Here is a 14,831-nt window from a genome sequence, read left to right as displayed (position 1 = left end):
ATAACTGCACATAACAAAGATCAATTTCAAGAATATAACGATGAGCTAAAAGTCACAAAAGAATGCATACATTATAATTCCACATATATTCAGTTCAAAAGCATGGAATATGTTGTTTAGGAATACAAACTTGATGAAATTGTGAAGAAAAGCAATGGTAAACAAAGAATTGGGAATATGAAAAAAGGATGGGGTAGGAGGGGAATATAGGAGATGTAACAGGTAGTAATAAAGTTCTTTTTCTTTCTTTCTTTTTTTTTTTTTTGCGGTACGTGGGCCTCTCACTGTTGTGGCCTCTCCCGTTGTGGAGCACAGGCTCAGTGGCCATGGCTCAGCGGCCATGGCTCATGGGCCCAGCCGCTCCGCGGCATGTGGGATCTTCCTGGACCGCGACACGAACCCGCATTCCCTGCATCGGCAGGCGGACTTTCAACCACTGCGCCACCAGGGAAGCCCTCTTTCTCTTTTTTAATATTGATTGACTGATTGATTGGCCAAACCACACAGCTTGTGGGATCTTAGTTCCCCACCAGGGATTGAATCCGGGCCCTCGGCAGTGAGAACACGGAGTCCTAACCACTGACTGGACCACCTGGGAATTCCTAAAGTTCTTTTGCTTAAAATAGGTGGCCAGGTACAGGGATGTATCATGTATTCTGATTTTTTAGATGCTACATTTCATAAACAGGTTTCATCACTTCGATACTTGATTTTAAAAAGGGAAACCGAATAACTGAAATATCACACATTTGGTCAATTCATCTACACCATGTCCTCTTCTAAGCCAGATGGGTGGCTGCTATCTTTGGCTCCTTGCTAGACTTAAAATGGACTTGTGGACAGATGGTGTACAATAAAAGGGAAAATTTTCCTACTGGCCCTGTAAGTAATAAACAAGGAGATAAAGACCAATTAAAACAAGAAAGGGGGCTTCCCTGGTGGCACAGTGGTTGAGAGTCCGCCTGCCGATGCAGGGGACACGGGTTCGTGCCCCAGTCCGGGAGGATCCCACATGCCGCGGAGCGGCTGGGCCCGTGGGCCATGGCCGCTGGGCCTGCGCGTCCGGAGCCTGTGCTCCACAACGGGAGAGGCCACAGCAGTGAGAGGCCTGCGTAACGCAAAAAAAAAAAAAAAAAAAAAAAAACAAGAAAGGTAGAGGTTTAATATAAAATATGATCCTTCTTTAAAAAAACTGGGAAACAAAAATTTAAGTCATTCTTTATTCATATAGCACAGTATGAGAAGATACAAGAAACTTCAATGCCTAGCTTAGTCAAAGATGGTAAACCAAAAGGTAAAACGGAGGAAACTTAGCTTTAAAAAAAAAACAGAACTCTATAATGAGAAATTTTACCATCAGTGAAAAGAAACAGACTGCTACCATACTAACAACCAGTTTAACACAGAATATCTAGTAAAAAACAGCTGCATTTACTGAAGGAAAAAGCAAGCAGATGACACTATTTCTGCCGAGAAATAGGAGACTACTGGATACTACCACTAAAAAATGAGGCCAATGAAAACAAGCAATTCAAATACCCAAATCACACAATTTCTAAAAACATTTATGACGTGTATAAAAATGCAAAAGAATAGGATGATTTTTTAAATGAACTTACCCTGAAATAAGTGAAGTTACAGCTGTTGAATAAATGTCACTCAAAAGCAGTCTCTTGGCTTTTTCTTACACAGCGGGCAACTTTCCTTTTGAATTCTCCATTTCTGTCTTCCCTCCATTCTTTCTATAAGTACAAAAGTAACAGCAACTGATTTTATGTAAGCTCATCTTACAATCTCAAATACTAATTTTAATTTTGAATGTAATGCTTTGGCAATGTGAACACTTTTAAAATGTTAAAAAGTTGACAAGGTAGAAAAGTAGTCAAGAAACACTTCTGCAAGGCACTCTGCTAGGATACATGCAAATGACCTCTACAGGCAAAAGTCTCTTTAAAAAAGGAAAAGGCCCTGAAGATCATTAGCAGTTTTGTATCATGCTAAAAAGAAAGCTACGACTTAAAATAAGATATCCAGGCTATCTGAAGGATCACCAACTCTCCCTACTGGTAGCAACCAGAAAATAAAGTAGACGTAACAGTGCCTCCAATATCAAGTATATGGGTGTAATGCATCATACTGAGATGATACTGAGTACTATTTCTAGTGGGGGTGGGGGGATGAGGGGGTGGGACACATGACAGTGACAATATCACTATCACTGCCTGGCCCATGAAAATGGAACACAAAACAGCACCAGCATAGTTTCACAGGAGAATAGAGCTGATTTTACTTAGCATGTAAATACCAGGAAATTCTCACAAAAATGCCCAGCCCTTTTTCCCCCCCTATATCACCCACTTAGGGACAGCAAAGACTACAGAAATCTTCAATACTTGCCTGTGCAGAGGAAGAGATTTGAACAATTTTTGCCCTCAAAGCAAGGCACCCCAGAAAGCCAATCATTATAATAAATTATGAGATAAACTATAATGCTAACATCTACAGAGATTTGGAGATGTTTGATGAAGTATTTATGGATAAAATGTTATTGTCTGTAATTACCTCATTATCATATTTAAGAAATTTTAAGGAGAAAGGGTCAATTCCAGAAAAGAAGGAAGGTCAATCTCAAGAAAAGAAAAAAAAAATCACCTAAAAAGAGCACTTAGGGGTTTCCCTGGTGGCACAGTGGTTGAGAGTCTGCCTGCTGATGCAGGGGACACGGGTTCGTGCCCCGGTCCGGGAGGATCCCATGTGCTGCGGAGTGGCTGGGCCCGTGAGCCATGGCCGCTGAGCCTGCGCGTCCGGAGCCTGTGCTCCGCAACGGGAGAGGCCACAACAGTGAGAAGCCCACATACCACCAAAAAAAAAAAGAGCACTTAGCAGAGAGAAGTAAGACTGAGAGCAGGGAGATCAGATAGAAAGCTATTACAATAATGTAGGTAAGAAGTTAAAAGGACTCAAATCAATGGCAGAGGGGTGGAAAGGAATTTAGATATATAATTTGACTGACATTCTCTGGTGACACACAAGACTGGGCAAGGATGACTTCTAGGTAGAAGATAGATTGGTAGATGATGGTTCAAAGCAGGAGCTAGCTAATAACAGAGTCGCCATTTGTTGAATCCACTATGCCACACACTGTGGATGACCAGATGGGTGGTGTTATCATCTGCATTTTACATGTGAAGAACCTATGGAATCAACAGACCAAAAAGCACATATGTTTATCTCTTAGCTCTCCTAAGATCCTATTAAAATGATCAAACTGGAATTATTTTTTTAAGGTATAAATCCTCACTATCAAAGAAAATGGCATTAAAATCATCTAATAATGGCGAGAAATTTTTTCTGGAAGACCAAAAGTAGATGGAAGAACAATGAAACACGCATTAGAGGAGAGAAAGTAGTAGCCTACAGGAGTCTCAATGGAACCCCAGCAAAGGAGGGAAAAGGATCTATTGAACAGAACTCTGAAGTTAAAGTTTGGAAATGACAGCTCTGAGAGGTCAGTAAGAAGTGGGGTTGAGGTGCATGCCACAGCTAAAGAAGACCGAGTGCAGCCAAATAAATAAATATAGAAAAAAAAAAAGATGTGGGGCTGAGGGACTTCCCTGGTGGTCCAGTGGTTAAGACTTCATGGTCTCAATGCAGGGGGCTCGGGTTAGATCCCTGGTCATGAAACTAGAGGCTGCATGCTGCAACTAAGAGCCCAAATGCCACAACTAAAGATCCCGCATGCTGAAACTTAAGATCTCGCATACCACAACTAAGACCCGGAGCAGCCAAACAAACAAATAAATAAATGAAGTGGGGCTGAAAAGAGATTGACAGAAAGTCTGTATGACTCAATAGTTTGGCCTTTACTCCCACCTACACCCAAAATTTTAATACCTTCCTAAAATAATAATGATGATATATAGATTTTATATAAATATACTGAAGACCACTAGAATTAGAGCTGCTAGTGTAGGTACTGGTACTGAAAGTAATTACTTCTTCACTTTGGCATTTAAATGGTACCCCTCTTCCTCCAACTCACTCTTAGTTTATTTTTTTTTTCACTCTTAGTTTAACATCTGGCTTATTACTCACACTCTTGAGTGAAACCAATTCTGCACACATGCGCCCCTTATGCTGTTTGGACTGATACTTCACTTACTAGAAGTTAGAATGGTCTTCTGTCAGTGTTTACTTCGATTCAATTACTAAATTCAAAAATTCAAAGCCAGAGATTTGAAAGGGGGTTATTAGATGTAGTGTTTTTCTACATGTAAGATTTCACCCAAGTTTTTATGTAGGTTTCAAATAACAAGGAAAAAAGGTGAATTTAACTTCCCAGCTTTCACATATACTAACAAAGTTTCCAAGAATAAGAAGTAGAACAAAAGGACTGTTAAAGGATAGACGGCCGAGGAACTAGGACTATTCTAGATTAAAGGAGACTAACAAAACATGAATACAGGACTTCTGTGGCGGTCCAGTGGCTAAGACTGCACGCTTCCACTGCAGGGGGCATGGGTTCGATCCCTGGTCAGGGAACTAAGATCCCACATGCGGTGGAGTGCAGTGCAGCCCAAAAAAATTAACAAATAAATAAAATAATTTTAAAAAAAAAGAAAAGGAGAAGGAAGAGAAGACCAAAAAAATGAAAATAAAAACAGTAATGTAAAAATGAGAAACCTAAAATAAAATGGTAAGAAACACCACCCTTTACAAAAAAAAAAAGTAAAAAATAAATAAATAAAACGAATACAAAATGTAACGTGAGGACTTCCCTGGTGACACACTGGTTAAGAAACCGCCTGCCAATGCAGGGGACATGGGTTCAAGCCCTGGGCCAGAAGATCCCACATGCCGAAGAGCAACTAAGCCCGTGTGCCACAACTACTGAGCCCGAGTGCCACAACTACTGACGCCCACGCGCCTAGAGCCTGTGCTCCACAACAACAGACGCCAATGCAATGAGAAGCCCGAGCACTACAATGAAGAGTAGCCCCCACTCAACACAACTAAAGAAATCCCTCGTGCAGCAACGAAGACCCAACACAGCCAAAATTAATTAACTAATTTTTAAAAAGTAATGTGGGTTCCTAAAATTCTGGATTCTGCCGCCCCACCCATTTCATTCTTAGGAGATACATGCTGAAGTATTTAAGTATATACTTAAACATAAAGATCTATAAAGTTTTCTCAGTTTAGCAAATAATAATAATGATAATAACAACACTGTAAAATCTCCACATTTGTGAACCTATATGTGTAGGGTATAGGGGTGTTTAAGGGTTTTTATTTAACTAATGCAACATTTTGTAGGTCTGAAAGTTTTAAAAATAAAAGCTTGGGAATAATAATATGGACCTACTAGGGACGTGATAATAAGTTCTCATAGGTATGACAGCTGTTTTATAGTTATATAGGATAGTGTCCTTATTCCTTTTTTTTTTTTAATTTATTTTTTTTGGGGGGCTGCGTTGGGTCTTTGTTGCTGCTCGCAGGCTTTCTCTAGTTGCGACGAGCACGAGCTACTCTTCATTGTGGTGTGCGGGCTTCTCACTGAGGTGGCTTCTCTTGTTGCGGAGCATGGGCTCTAGGCGCGCGGGCTTCAGTAGCTGTGGCTCGTCGGCTGTAGAGCACAGGCCCAGTAGTTGTGGCACATGGGCTTAGCTGGTCCGCAGCATGTAGGATCTTCCTGGACCAGGGATCAAACCCATGTCCCCTGCATTGGCAGGAGGATTCGTAACCACTGCGCCACCAGGGAAGTCCCTAGTGTCCTTATTCTTAAAAGATGCAGGTACAAATATTTAGGGGTAAAGCTTAGTTACGTCTTACTTATCTTTGTACAGATTCATGAAAAAATTAAATGAATAAAAACATGTATTGATACACACCCACACATATATACTTATAAAGCTACTATAGTTCTAATCAAGTTTAATTAAACGGGAGGGGAGATGTGTGCATGTGACCACCTTACCGCAGCATCAACATTAGCAGGTGAGTCTCCATTAGGGTCTGCCAGCATAGAAATGACACTAATCATGATGGTTTCCACGGTGTGAATAGGCAGCCAACGTTCCTCTGGCTTTTCATAACCATATTTATCTTCCCCGGGCTCGTGAAGAATAGAAATGCATACATCACCATTTTTATCAACTGCAGAATTAGAGAATAAGATTACTGTTTTAAATATTTAAAATAATTTGGCTATACATAAAATACATATTATAATAAACATGGTCCCGATTCCCATGGCATCTGTATAAAATTCAATACCACTGTACCATTGAAAAGATACAGAAGTTAATTTCCAAAATGGAACCTGTTAACCTTTTAGGAAGACCAAAGATTTTACCAAGTAGGATCCACCTGACAAACCCAAAAGGAATGTAAGCTACCTTTTTCGTTTGTGCAAAATTTCAAGACACATAGTATGTAGATGGTGCCTAGTATTTACATGTAATAAATACAATGAAATGAAGAAATGGCATCTGTTGAATCTGTTCTTCATTTGTAGAAAGTATATGGTCCAAACACCAGAAGTGAGTTTCTGGATAATGAATTCCTAGTTTCCCCACTAACTTATTGATTGAAATTGTTAATAGTCAAAGGTCTAGAGACTTTCCTAAGAAAAAAATAAAAGGTAACATGATAATATACTTCTAAAATCACATAAAGGCAAAATTATATTTTCAGGGAAAAAGTATACTCCAATCCACAAAAGGAACATGTCATATTGCTAGTGAAAATTCATCAACATAAGTGATATTCATTAGGCCCCTAATCTATAAAACAGTTTTAAGATCCAAGCCACAAATTAATTGTTGATTAAAAGGGGTAGAGGAGTCCTAATCCACATTTACATCACACACATATTCCCTATTAGGGAACCATCAGAATCATAACGTTCACTAATCTTCTACAGTGAAATTTTCCCTATTGCAAAAAGCATACTTATTGGAGAAATGTTAGAAAAGACAGAGAAGTATAAAATTTTGGTTAAAATTTTTTTAACCAAATTTCCAAATCCTATAAATAACCAATGACACCATTTATGTATATTTCATCCCTGACTTCCTACCTAAAGTCCAACAAATTTATGATAGGTGTAATGTTAAAGCCTACTTTTCACCTCCTAACTCAAGCACTCCCCTGTTGTTATAAACTCTGGGTAACCAGAGTCAAAGTTCGTGTGCACTGTGGCTCTACGCTAAATGCTCCTTGAACGCGTGCCGTGTTCCAGGCGCCCACCACCTAACATGGAGTTCAGCAGTGAATGCAACATTCAAGACTCATGCCTTCAATGTCTTGTATATGAGCTGTTCTGCAATTAAGGTTCCTTTTCCCAACTCACCTACACCTCCTAGTAAAATCTCTTAACTAAAATGAAATAACTAACTAGATCAAGAGGCAAGAAAAACAACAGCAAATCTTTTAACAGCGCTATAAAGTTGAACAGAAAATGCTTACACAGTATTAAGATATTTTCCTCACTTACACTTAAAATTTTTTCTTTGAGAAAAGGAAGTCATTTTCTTTGAGAACATTTAACATCAAATGTTTGTATAGAATTCTATCAGAGAGAATCTATTTAAGACCCATTTTCCTTTTATAAAAATTATCGTAATTTAGCACCTTTAAAATTTTTTAACCTTGTGTCATTTCTTTTTTTTTTTTTTTTTTTTTTTTGCGGTATGCGGGCCTCTCACTGTTGTGGCCTCTCCCGTTGCGGAGCACAGGCTCCGGACGTGCAGGCTCAGCGGCCATGGCTCACGGGCCCAGCCGCTCTGCGGCATATGGGATCTTCCCGGACCGGGGCACGAACCCGTATCCCCTGCATCGGCAGGCGGACTCTCAACCACTGCGTCACCAGGGAGGCCCAACCTTGTGTCATTTCATTTTAAACATATAGTTTAGTTTCTTAGAAAGAGGTTTTTATGCTTAATACCTATTACCAAATCACACTTTAAAAATGCAAGATATGAGCTGATAATTCTGAGTGACAAGGCAATAAAACTAAGATTTTTCTTTATTGAAAAATTTTTAAATGTCACAACTGAAATCTAGTTTAAAATACTTTTAGGGGCTAAATTTTTCCATGTACAGAAACTTTATGTATTTCCTCTTTAGTCAAATGTCTGTTCATATCCTTTACCCATTTATGTACTCAATGTTTAGTTTTCTTCTTGCCAAACTGCTTCTTAATTTTCCTTGTTTAATTTTTGCCTGTTATTTTTTTTCTTTCATTTCAATACTCCAATAATGTTTTTTAATAGCTGGCCTTATTATCTGACACAAGATTCATTTAAGAATCCCATACTGAATTTAGTTACCATTTCTCTTTCCTCTTTATAGTCTTCCAATATTTCTTGCTTTTGAAACTAGAAATTCCTTGTTCCTAACACCCAGAAAATAATATTCACTATTTTTAAAAATCAGTTGAAACTTTTTATTCCATTTAGAGTTTTAATTCACTTTGCTGTTTGGTATGAAGAAAATTTCCAAATCAATTTCCCCGTAAGTAGCTAGCCAACAGTCTCAGCATCAATGACTGAAAAGAAAACACAGCTCTTCTTCCATCATGAAACTAAACTACCTGAACCATGCATACCCTTCAAGCTATCTCCCTTCTCTTGAAGCTGTGCTCTAAAATTAGGAAAATCTGATTTCTCCTCGTCTTCTCTATTTATACTTGGGTACCCTCTTTTTTGCCTGATGGGAAACTGTCTTCTGCTTCCAAACAGGATGCTATGACTATTCTCACAAAGTGATTGGGAGAACATATTCTCCTGGGCATTTTTAAAGTCAACCCTTCTGGGCCCAAAACAACTGATACTGTTGAGGACACCTTCCTGGACACATTTTCCTCTCTTACTTCCGTGGCTCACTTCCTTTCCCTGGTTCTTGAAGCCATTCTCTCAATCACTTTCTTCTTTTCCTTTTCCTTGGTCTGACTTTTGATGTTATCCTAATCTCCAAAATTAATCATCTTTTCCCTAAGTAAATTAAACCATTCATTATATCACAGTGTTACCCACCATCTCCCCCCTGCCAGCTTTATTAAGATATAATTGACATAAAACGTTGTGTAAGTTTAAGGTATACCTCATGATGATTTGATGTACGTTACCTGTCATCTTGATGTCAGTAACTTCCAAGGCCCTAAGCTCACTGCTGAGCCTTGACTAGTTTTCTTTAATTACCTAAGTTGTTATGGCAACTGCACCTCCAGAAAAACAAGTTCCAAATTGAATGCATCTAAGCCATACAAATAACTTGTATGACTTTACCATATAATAATTTTTAATAAAACAGCTTTGGAGATATAATTCATGTATTTGAAGTATACAATTTAATGGTTTCTAGTATGTTTAAAGAGTTGTATAACCATCACCACAATCAATTTTACAATATATTCATCACCACAGAAAGAAATGCCATACCCATTAGCAATTGATAAAATCCTCTATCTCCTAGCTGTTTTGTCTGGTTTTCCCTTCCAAACCTTCCCCCGTGAGTATAAACTTTCTAGACATAAATATAGTCATGATGAACCTACTATATACAGCTTTAAAACTATTGAGTCCCCACGACTAAAGATACATATTCAAAATTCTATTTAAGAATCACATTCTCCATCATTCCCTGACTCCCTGTTCTATGCTACCAAACACCTTTATAACAACATCACTGTTGTCTCTGTTTCACCATTAAATTTATGCCCATCTTTCCCTTACACATACCATAATATCCTTACAGAAAGACCATAACTCGATCATCTTTGTATCTCCAGCACCTAGCAGAAACTCAAATGCTGGTTTTTCCTCTCATTCCCACTGCAGACCACTCTCACTCCCCTTTCTAAGTCTAGCTCCTTCTGAACCTGCCATCCCTGGCCCATTGCCTCCTTGGGTATCCTTTCTTCACAAAGCATCCCTTCTCTCAAATCAAGTCTTAATTACTTCACTCTCTAATGCCTTCTCCCTTATGGCCTGCAAACCAACAATCCCTTCAAGCTTAAAAAACAAAGAAAATAAACACTCATTTCAGTTGCCCTCTTAAACTACGGAGGCCATTGCTATTGTTCCTCGTAACAGAGGTTCCAGGTACTGCTTACATATATTCTCTCGTATAATTCTCACAGACAGAGAAACTAAGGTTCAGGAGGCTTTACCTACAGTAATATAGCTAATTTGTGGTAGAGACAACATTCAGAAACTTTGTTACATTTTCCTTTGAAATAGGTGCAAAAAGATTGACTATTACACATCAAATAATTCAAGAGAAGGCAGGAGAAACTGCCAAAAGGCTAGGAAGAAATGAAAGAAACGTCCAAGGCAGATGTGGTCAATTTGTGCCTCCATATATCTTGTAGGACTATCGTTAATGTGTTCTACCAGAAAGAAATTATTTTTCTCCCTTCTTCCTGGTGCAAAAAATAACTATGTCGGGCCTCCCTGGTGGCGCAGTGGTTGAGAGTCCGCCTGCCGATGCAGGGGATACGGGTTCGTGCCCCGGTCTGGGAGGATCCCATATGCCGCGGAGCGGCTGGGCCCGTGAGCCATGGCTGCTGAGCCTGCGCATCCGGAGCCTGTGCTCCGCAACGGGAGAGGCCACAACAGTGAGAGGCCCGCGTACCACAAAAAAAAAAAAAAAAAAAAAAATAACTATGTCTTTTGTGATCACTGCTATCTTAGATGTGATGAAATATGGTGGCTTCCTTGGTTCCCAATAGTTTTCCATTTGCCAGTCTAGTCTCTCCTAAGTAAGACTCATCTGTTTTTCAAGTTACTGGGTGCTATTACACTTCCTTGAAACAAAGCCTTGGTTTATTCATGCATCCGTTACCCTCACTGATTTTTGCTTAAACTAATATTTAAGAGTTTCTCTTCCTTGCAACTGAAAGTCTGGACTATGAGAAGTAGAATGCAGATTAGTGTAATTGTCTAAAAAGACAACTTTGATTACAAAATACTGATAGTCAAAATACTTAGGAAAGAAATTCTTGCAAGCTCTATCATACAAAACAAGGCCAAAAGTTCAGGGAGACTGTGTATACACATAGTTTATCTAGCCTAACCTTTGGCTCACAAAGTGAATTTTAAATGGTAGTACATCTTTGGGTAAAAAAGTCAATGTCACCATTTTATGCACAGCAGTACTAGATACTTTTGAAGGTTTAAACACACAGTATTGTATCTCATTTGATCCTATCAATAACCTTATGATGTAGGTAAGACATTCCTTTTTGACAGCTAAGAATATACATTAAAAGTTAAGCGTTGCCCATAGTCTAGGAGCTAAGATGAGAAAATAGAAATTAAAAATCCAGATTTAGTTACTTCTAAGCTCTTTGTAATAGCCAATGAGTCACCTAATACCTTGGAAATTATCTCCTCAATTATAAGAGCTCTATTAATGCTGAATATCACCCACCAACCCTGCCTCTAGTTAGGAACATCATGAGTCTCAAAACGAGCTGAAAACTAAGTAAGTGAGTAAATAAATAAATGAAGATTTTTCTTCCATGTGATCTCTGTCACTCCTTCTCTTCTAAGGAATCTAAATCCAAGCCCATGTGCATAACAAACACAACAAACTTAGTACAAAAATTCCAATGCAATTTCATTGAGAACTACATCTTCCTAATTAACCTTGAAAACTTCAGTGACAGGCCATCATACTTGCAAATGTAAAAGTAAAACTAGATAAACTTACCATTTGGGTGCCAGATTTCTGTAATGAATTTCATTTTAGGAGGCCGAAGGGGATAATCTTTTGGGAAAGTGAGATGAGCCTTAAAAACACCACCTTCACTGGAAATACAAAAACAAAAACAAGTTCTTGCCTATAAGTTCCTGCTTATAAATAATAAAATTATTAAAACAAACATAAAACAAGGATGCTAGTGCTAACACTGTAAAGAAAATAAATAATCTGGATTTCAAGCAGTTTACTTTACTCAAATATCCAGTTTAATAAACTGTCATACCTACCACCTTATTAAACTCTCAAAAAACAGTAAAACGAAAGAAACAGCTTTAAAAAAAAGGCATCCAGATCAGATTACACGACTGCTGTGCTACAAACCTTTTAATCTCTTCCCACTGCACTTAAAACAAAATTTAAAAGTTAAGTTTAACATTGCCTATCAGGGTCAAGTTGCCAATTTCTCTACGTTGATCTCAATCTTCCACTCTTCTCTCTCGTTCCAGCCAGTCTTCTTTCTGTTCTTCAAACACAACAAGCTTTTTCTCATCTGAGAGCTTATGCATTTTCTTATTCCCTCTCTGGGAACAGTTGTGCTGACCTTCAATCCATCCATCCACTTATTCATCTTATCATTTAACAAATATTTATTCAGGCTTTACGTGTCACACACTGGGAGTACAGCAGTGAACAAAGCATAAAGTCTCTCAAGGAGTTTATAATCTGGTGACTTTCCAAAGTAGGGCTGTGCAACAGAACTTTCACACACTAGAGATGGTCTATAGTTATGCTGGCCAATATGTTAGCCACCAACCACTTGTATCAATAATATGGCTAGTACACCGGAGGAACGGCATTTTTAATCTTGTTTAATTCTAATAGGCACATGCGGCTGTGACTGCTGTGTTAAGGCAGTGCAGAGCACCGTCATTTGCTTAGCAACTGTTCCTGAACAACTGTCAAAACAACGTAAGTCACTGTTAAAGAAAACCAATGAAAAAAGTCAGCCTCATGGGGCAAAAATGACAAAGTTCCTGACTTGTGTTCTTGGTACTAGCTGTTTCCTCTGTTTGAAACACTGTTCTCCCTTGGTCATATTCAGAACTCAGCTTAAATGTTACCTCTTGAGAATGATTTTACTTGACTACCCAATCTTAACTAGCCACTGTGTCCCTCTATCACATGGACCTCTTTTCCTTTCTTTATTGCAAAAGCAATTCACACCTCTGATTCTCTTATTGTAAGATGTACACCCCATCAGAGCAGGGTCATCTGACTGTGTTTGTTTCAGATCATAGAGAAATGGAATCCTCAGCTCATTAAATGGTCTTCATTCATTAAACAAATAGATAATGATTAGCTACCTATGGGAGGCACTGTTGTATGTAAAAGAATACAACAGGGAACAAGACATTAGAGATCACTGATTTATGGCACTTACCATTCTAGAGTCAGAGGAAAATATCAAGAAAAATACCCGTAATAAATACTGGAATGATATGAGCAAACTATTGTTAAATTCTTTTTTTTTTTTTTTTTTTTTTTTTTTTTTTTTCTGTACGTGGGCCTCTCACTGCTGCGGCCTCTCCCGTTGCGGAGCACAGGCTCCGGACACACACAGGCTCCGCGGCCATGGCCCGCGGGCCCAGCCGCTCCGCGGCACGCGGGATCCTCCGGGATCGGGGCACGAACCCGTGTCCCCTGCATCGGCAGGCGGACTCCCAACCACTGCGCCACCAGGGAAGCCCCACTGCGCCACCAGGGAAGCCCTCTTTTTTTTTTTTAATCTATAGAATAAGCCCATTTGCCTTTATGAAGAAAAAGTGAGGGTATGTTTGTATACAAATAGAAAAATGTCTGGAAACATGACACCAACATGGGTTCGAGCCCTGGTCCGGGAAGATCCCACATGCAGAACAACTAAGCCCGTGAGCCACAACTACTGAGCCTGCGCACCACAACTACTGAAGTCCCGCATGCCTAGAACCCGTGCTCCACAAGAGAAGCCACTGCAATGAGAAGCCCACGCACCACAACGAGGAGTAGCCTCCACTCGCTGCAACTAGAGAAAGCCCGCGAAACAAAGACCTAACACAGCCAAAAATAAATAAGTAAATTTAAAAAAAAAAAAAGCTTTATATTAGCTGATTGGAATTCCTATCATGAAAGATTGCCTTAGTCTATTGAATTATTTTCAATCTTTAAATTTTAATAGGACTATCCTTAAAAGTTTAAAGTACACAATTTTAACTCTGTCTGCAATGTCCTCACCCATTCTAAACTAATCATGCAGTTTCTTACAGTTTTTCTCCTACAGGTGGAATCTTTAACTTCTCTAATACCTGTGAAAATCCTACTTGTTATTTTTAAAAGCCTAGTTCAGTAGTCCCAACTTGTGCGCACAAACTTCTAGTGAACAGTGAACAGCCAAGTTAGCAAAAAACTCAGAACACTCAAAGAGAGTACAAAACATAGGAAACTAAATATTAAAATGTCACATATTCACTATTTTTCAAATATAGAAAGATCTACTATGATGAACAAAATGAAAGTTTATGAAAAGCATCAATGAATTAAAAATACCTTCTCTCCCGTTATACATTCTCTTCACAGATATTACTAGTATAATTACTAGCATGATGTTAAAAAGAGGTATGAAACCAAGAGTTTCACATTTGAAAAGACTGAGAAATCTAGGCCTAGTTCAAGTTTCTTCTATTAGACTTCCCTTACTGTTTTTGTATTAAAATTATAAAAATCTTACAAGTATCATATCCTATCATTCTACTGTCAGATCGTATCATTCTGCCATATTTACTTATTTAAATGATATACTATATGCTGTCATCTGAAATTTTGCTCAACACTATTCTTTTATATATTCCTGTTACTATCCGTCTCCTGTTTATTCATTTTTACCTGCCACAATTTTTCTATTACAATCAAAATGTTTGCTTCCGATTTCTTTTGCTATTACAAACAACAGAATGTTGAACATGCTGAACTCTTTCTAGGCATTGGGTTTTACCCTAGAAATGAAACAAGACAAAGTTTAAATAACTGTTTAAAGTCACACAGATAACAGTGGTAGACTCGGGGAGCTAAACAAAGACAGTCTCCAA

General features: G+C 38.6%; 1 protein-coding gene across 1 annotated transcript in view; it reads right to left on the bottom strand.

The window, feature by feature from the left end:
* UBE2G1 (ubiquitin conjugating enzyme E2 G1) overlaps positions 1-14,831 on the bottom strand; it is a gene marked incomplete at its 5' end in the record, with an annotated part of 96,323 nt that overhangs the window by 7,135 nt on the left and 74,357 nt on the right. The window contains 3 exons of the mRNA XM_079726189.1: positions 1,620-1,742; positions 5,978-6,156; positions 11,719-11,816. Of these exons, the coding sequence (XP_079582315.1) occupies positions 1,656-1,742; positions 5,978-6,156; positions 11,719-11,816 (364 nt within the window). The 3' untranslated portion in view covers positions 1,620-1,655. The remainder of the gene's footprint in view (positions 1-1,619; positions 1,743-5,977; positions 6,157-11,718; positions 11,817-14,831) is intronic.

This window comes from Hyperoodon ampullatus (genome assembly GCF_949752795.1).
Source record: "Hyperoodon ampullatus genome assembly, chromosome: 19".
NCBI lineage: Eukaryota > Metazoa > Chordata > Mammalia > Artiodactyla > Ziphiidae > Hyperoodon > Hyperoodon ampullatus.
Note: the sequence above shows the minus strand (reverse complement) of the source record. Positions and strands in the feature narration are given on the sequence as shown.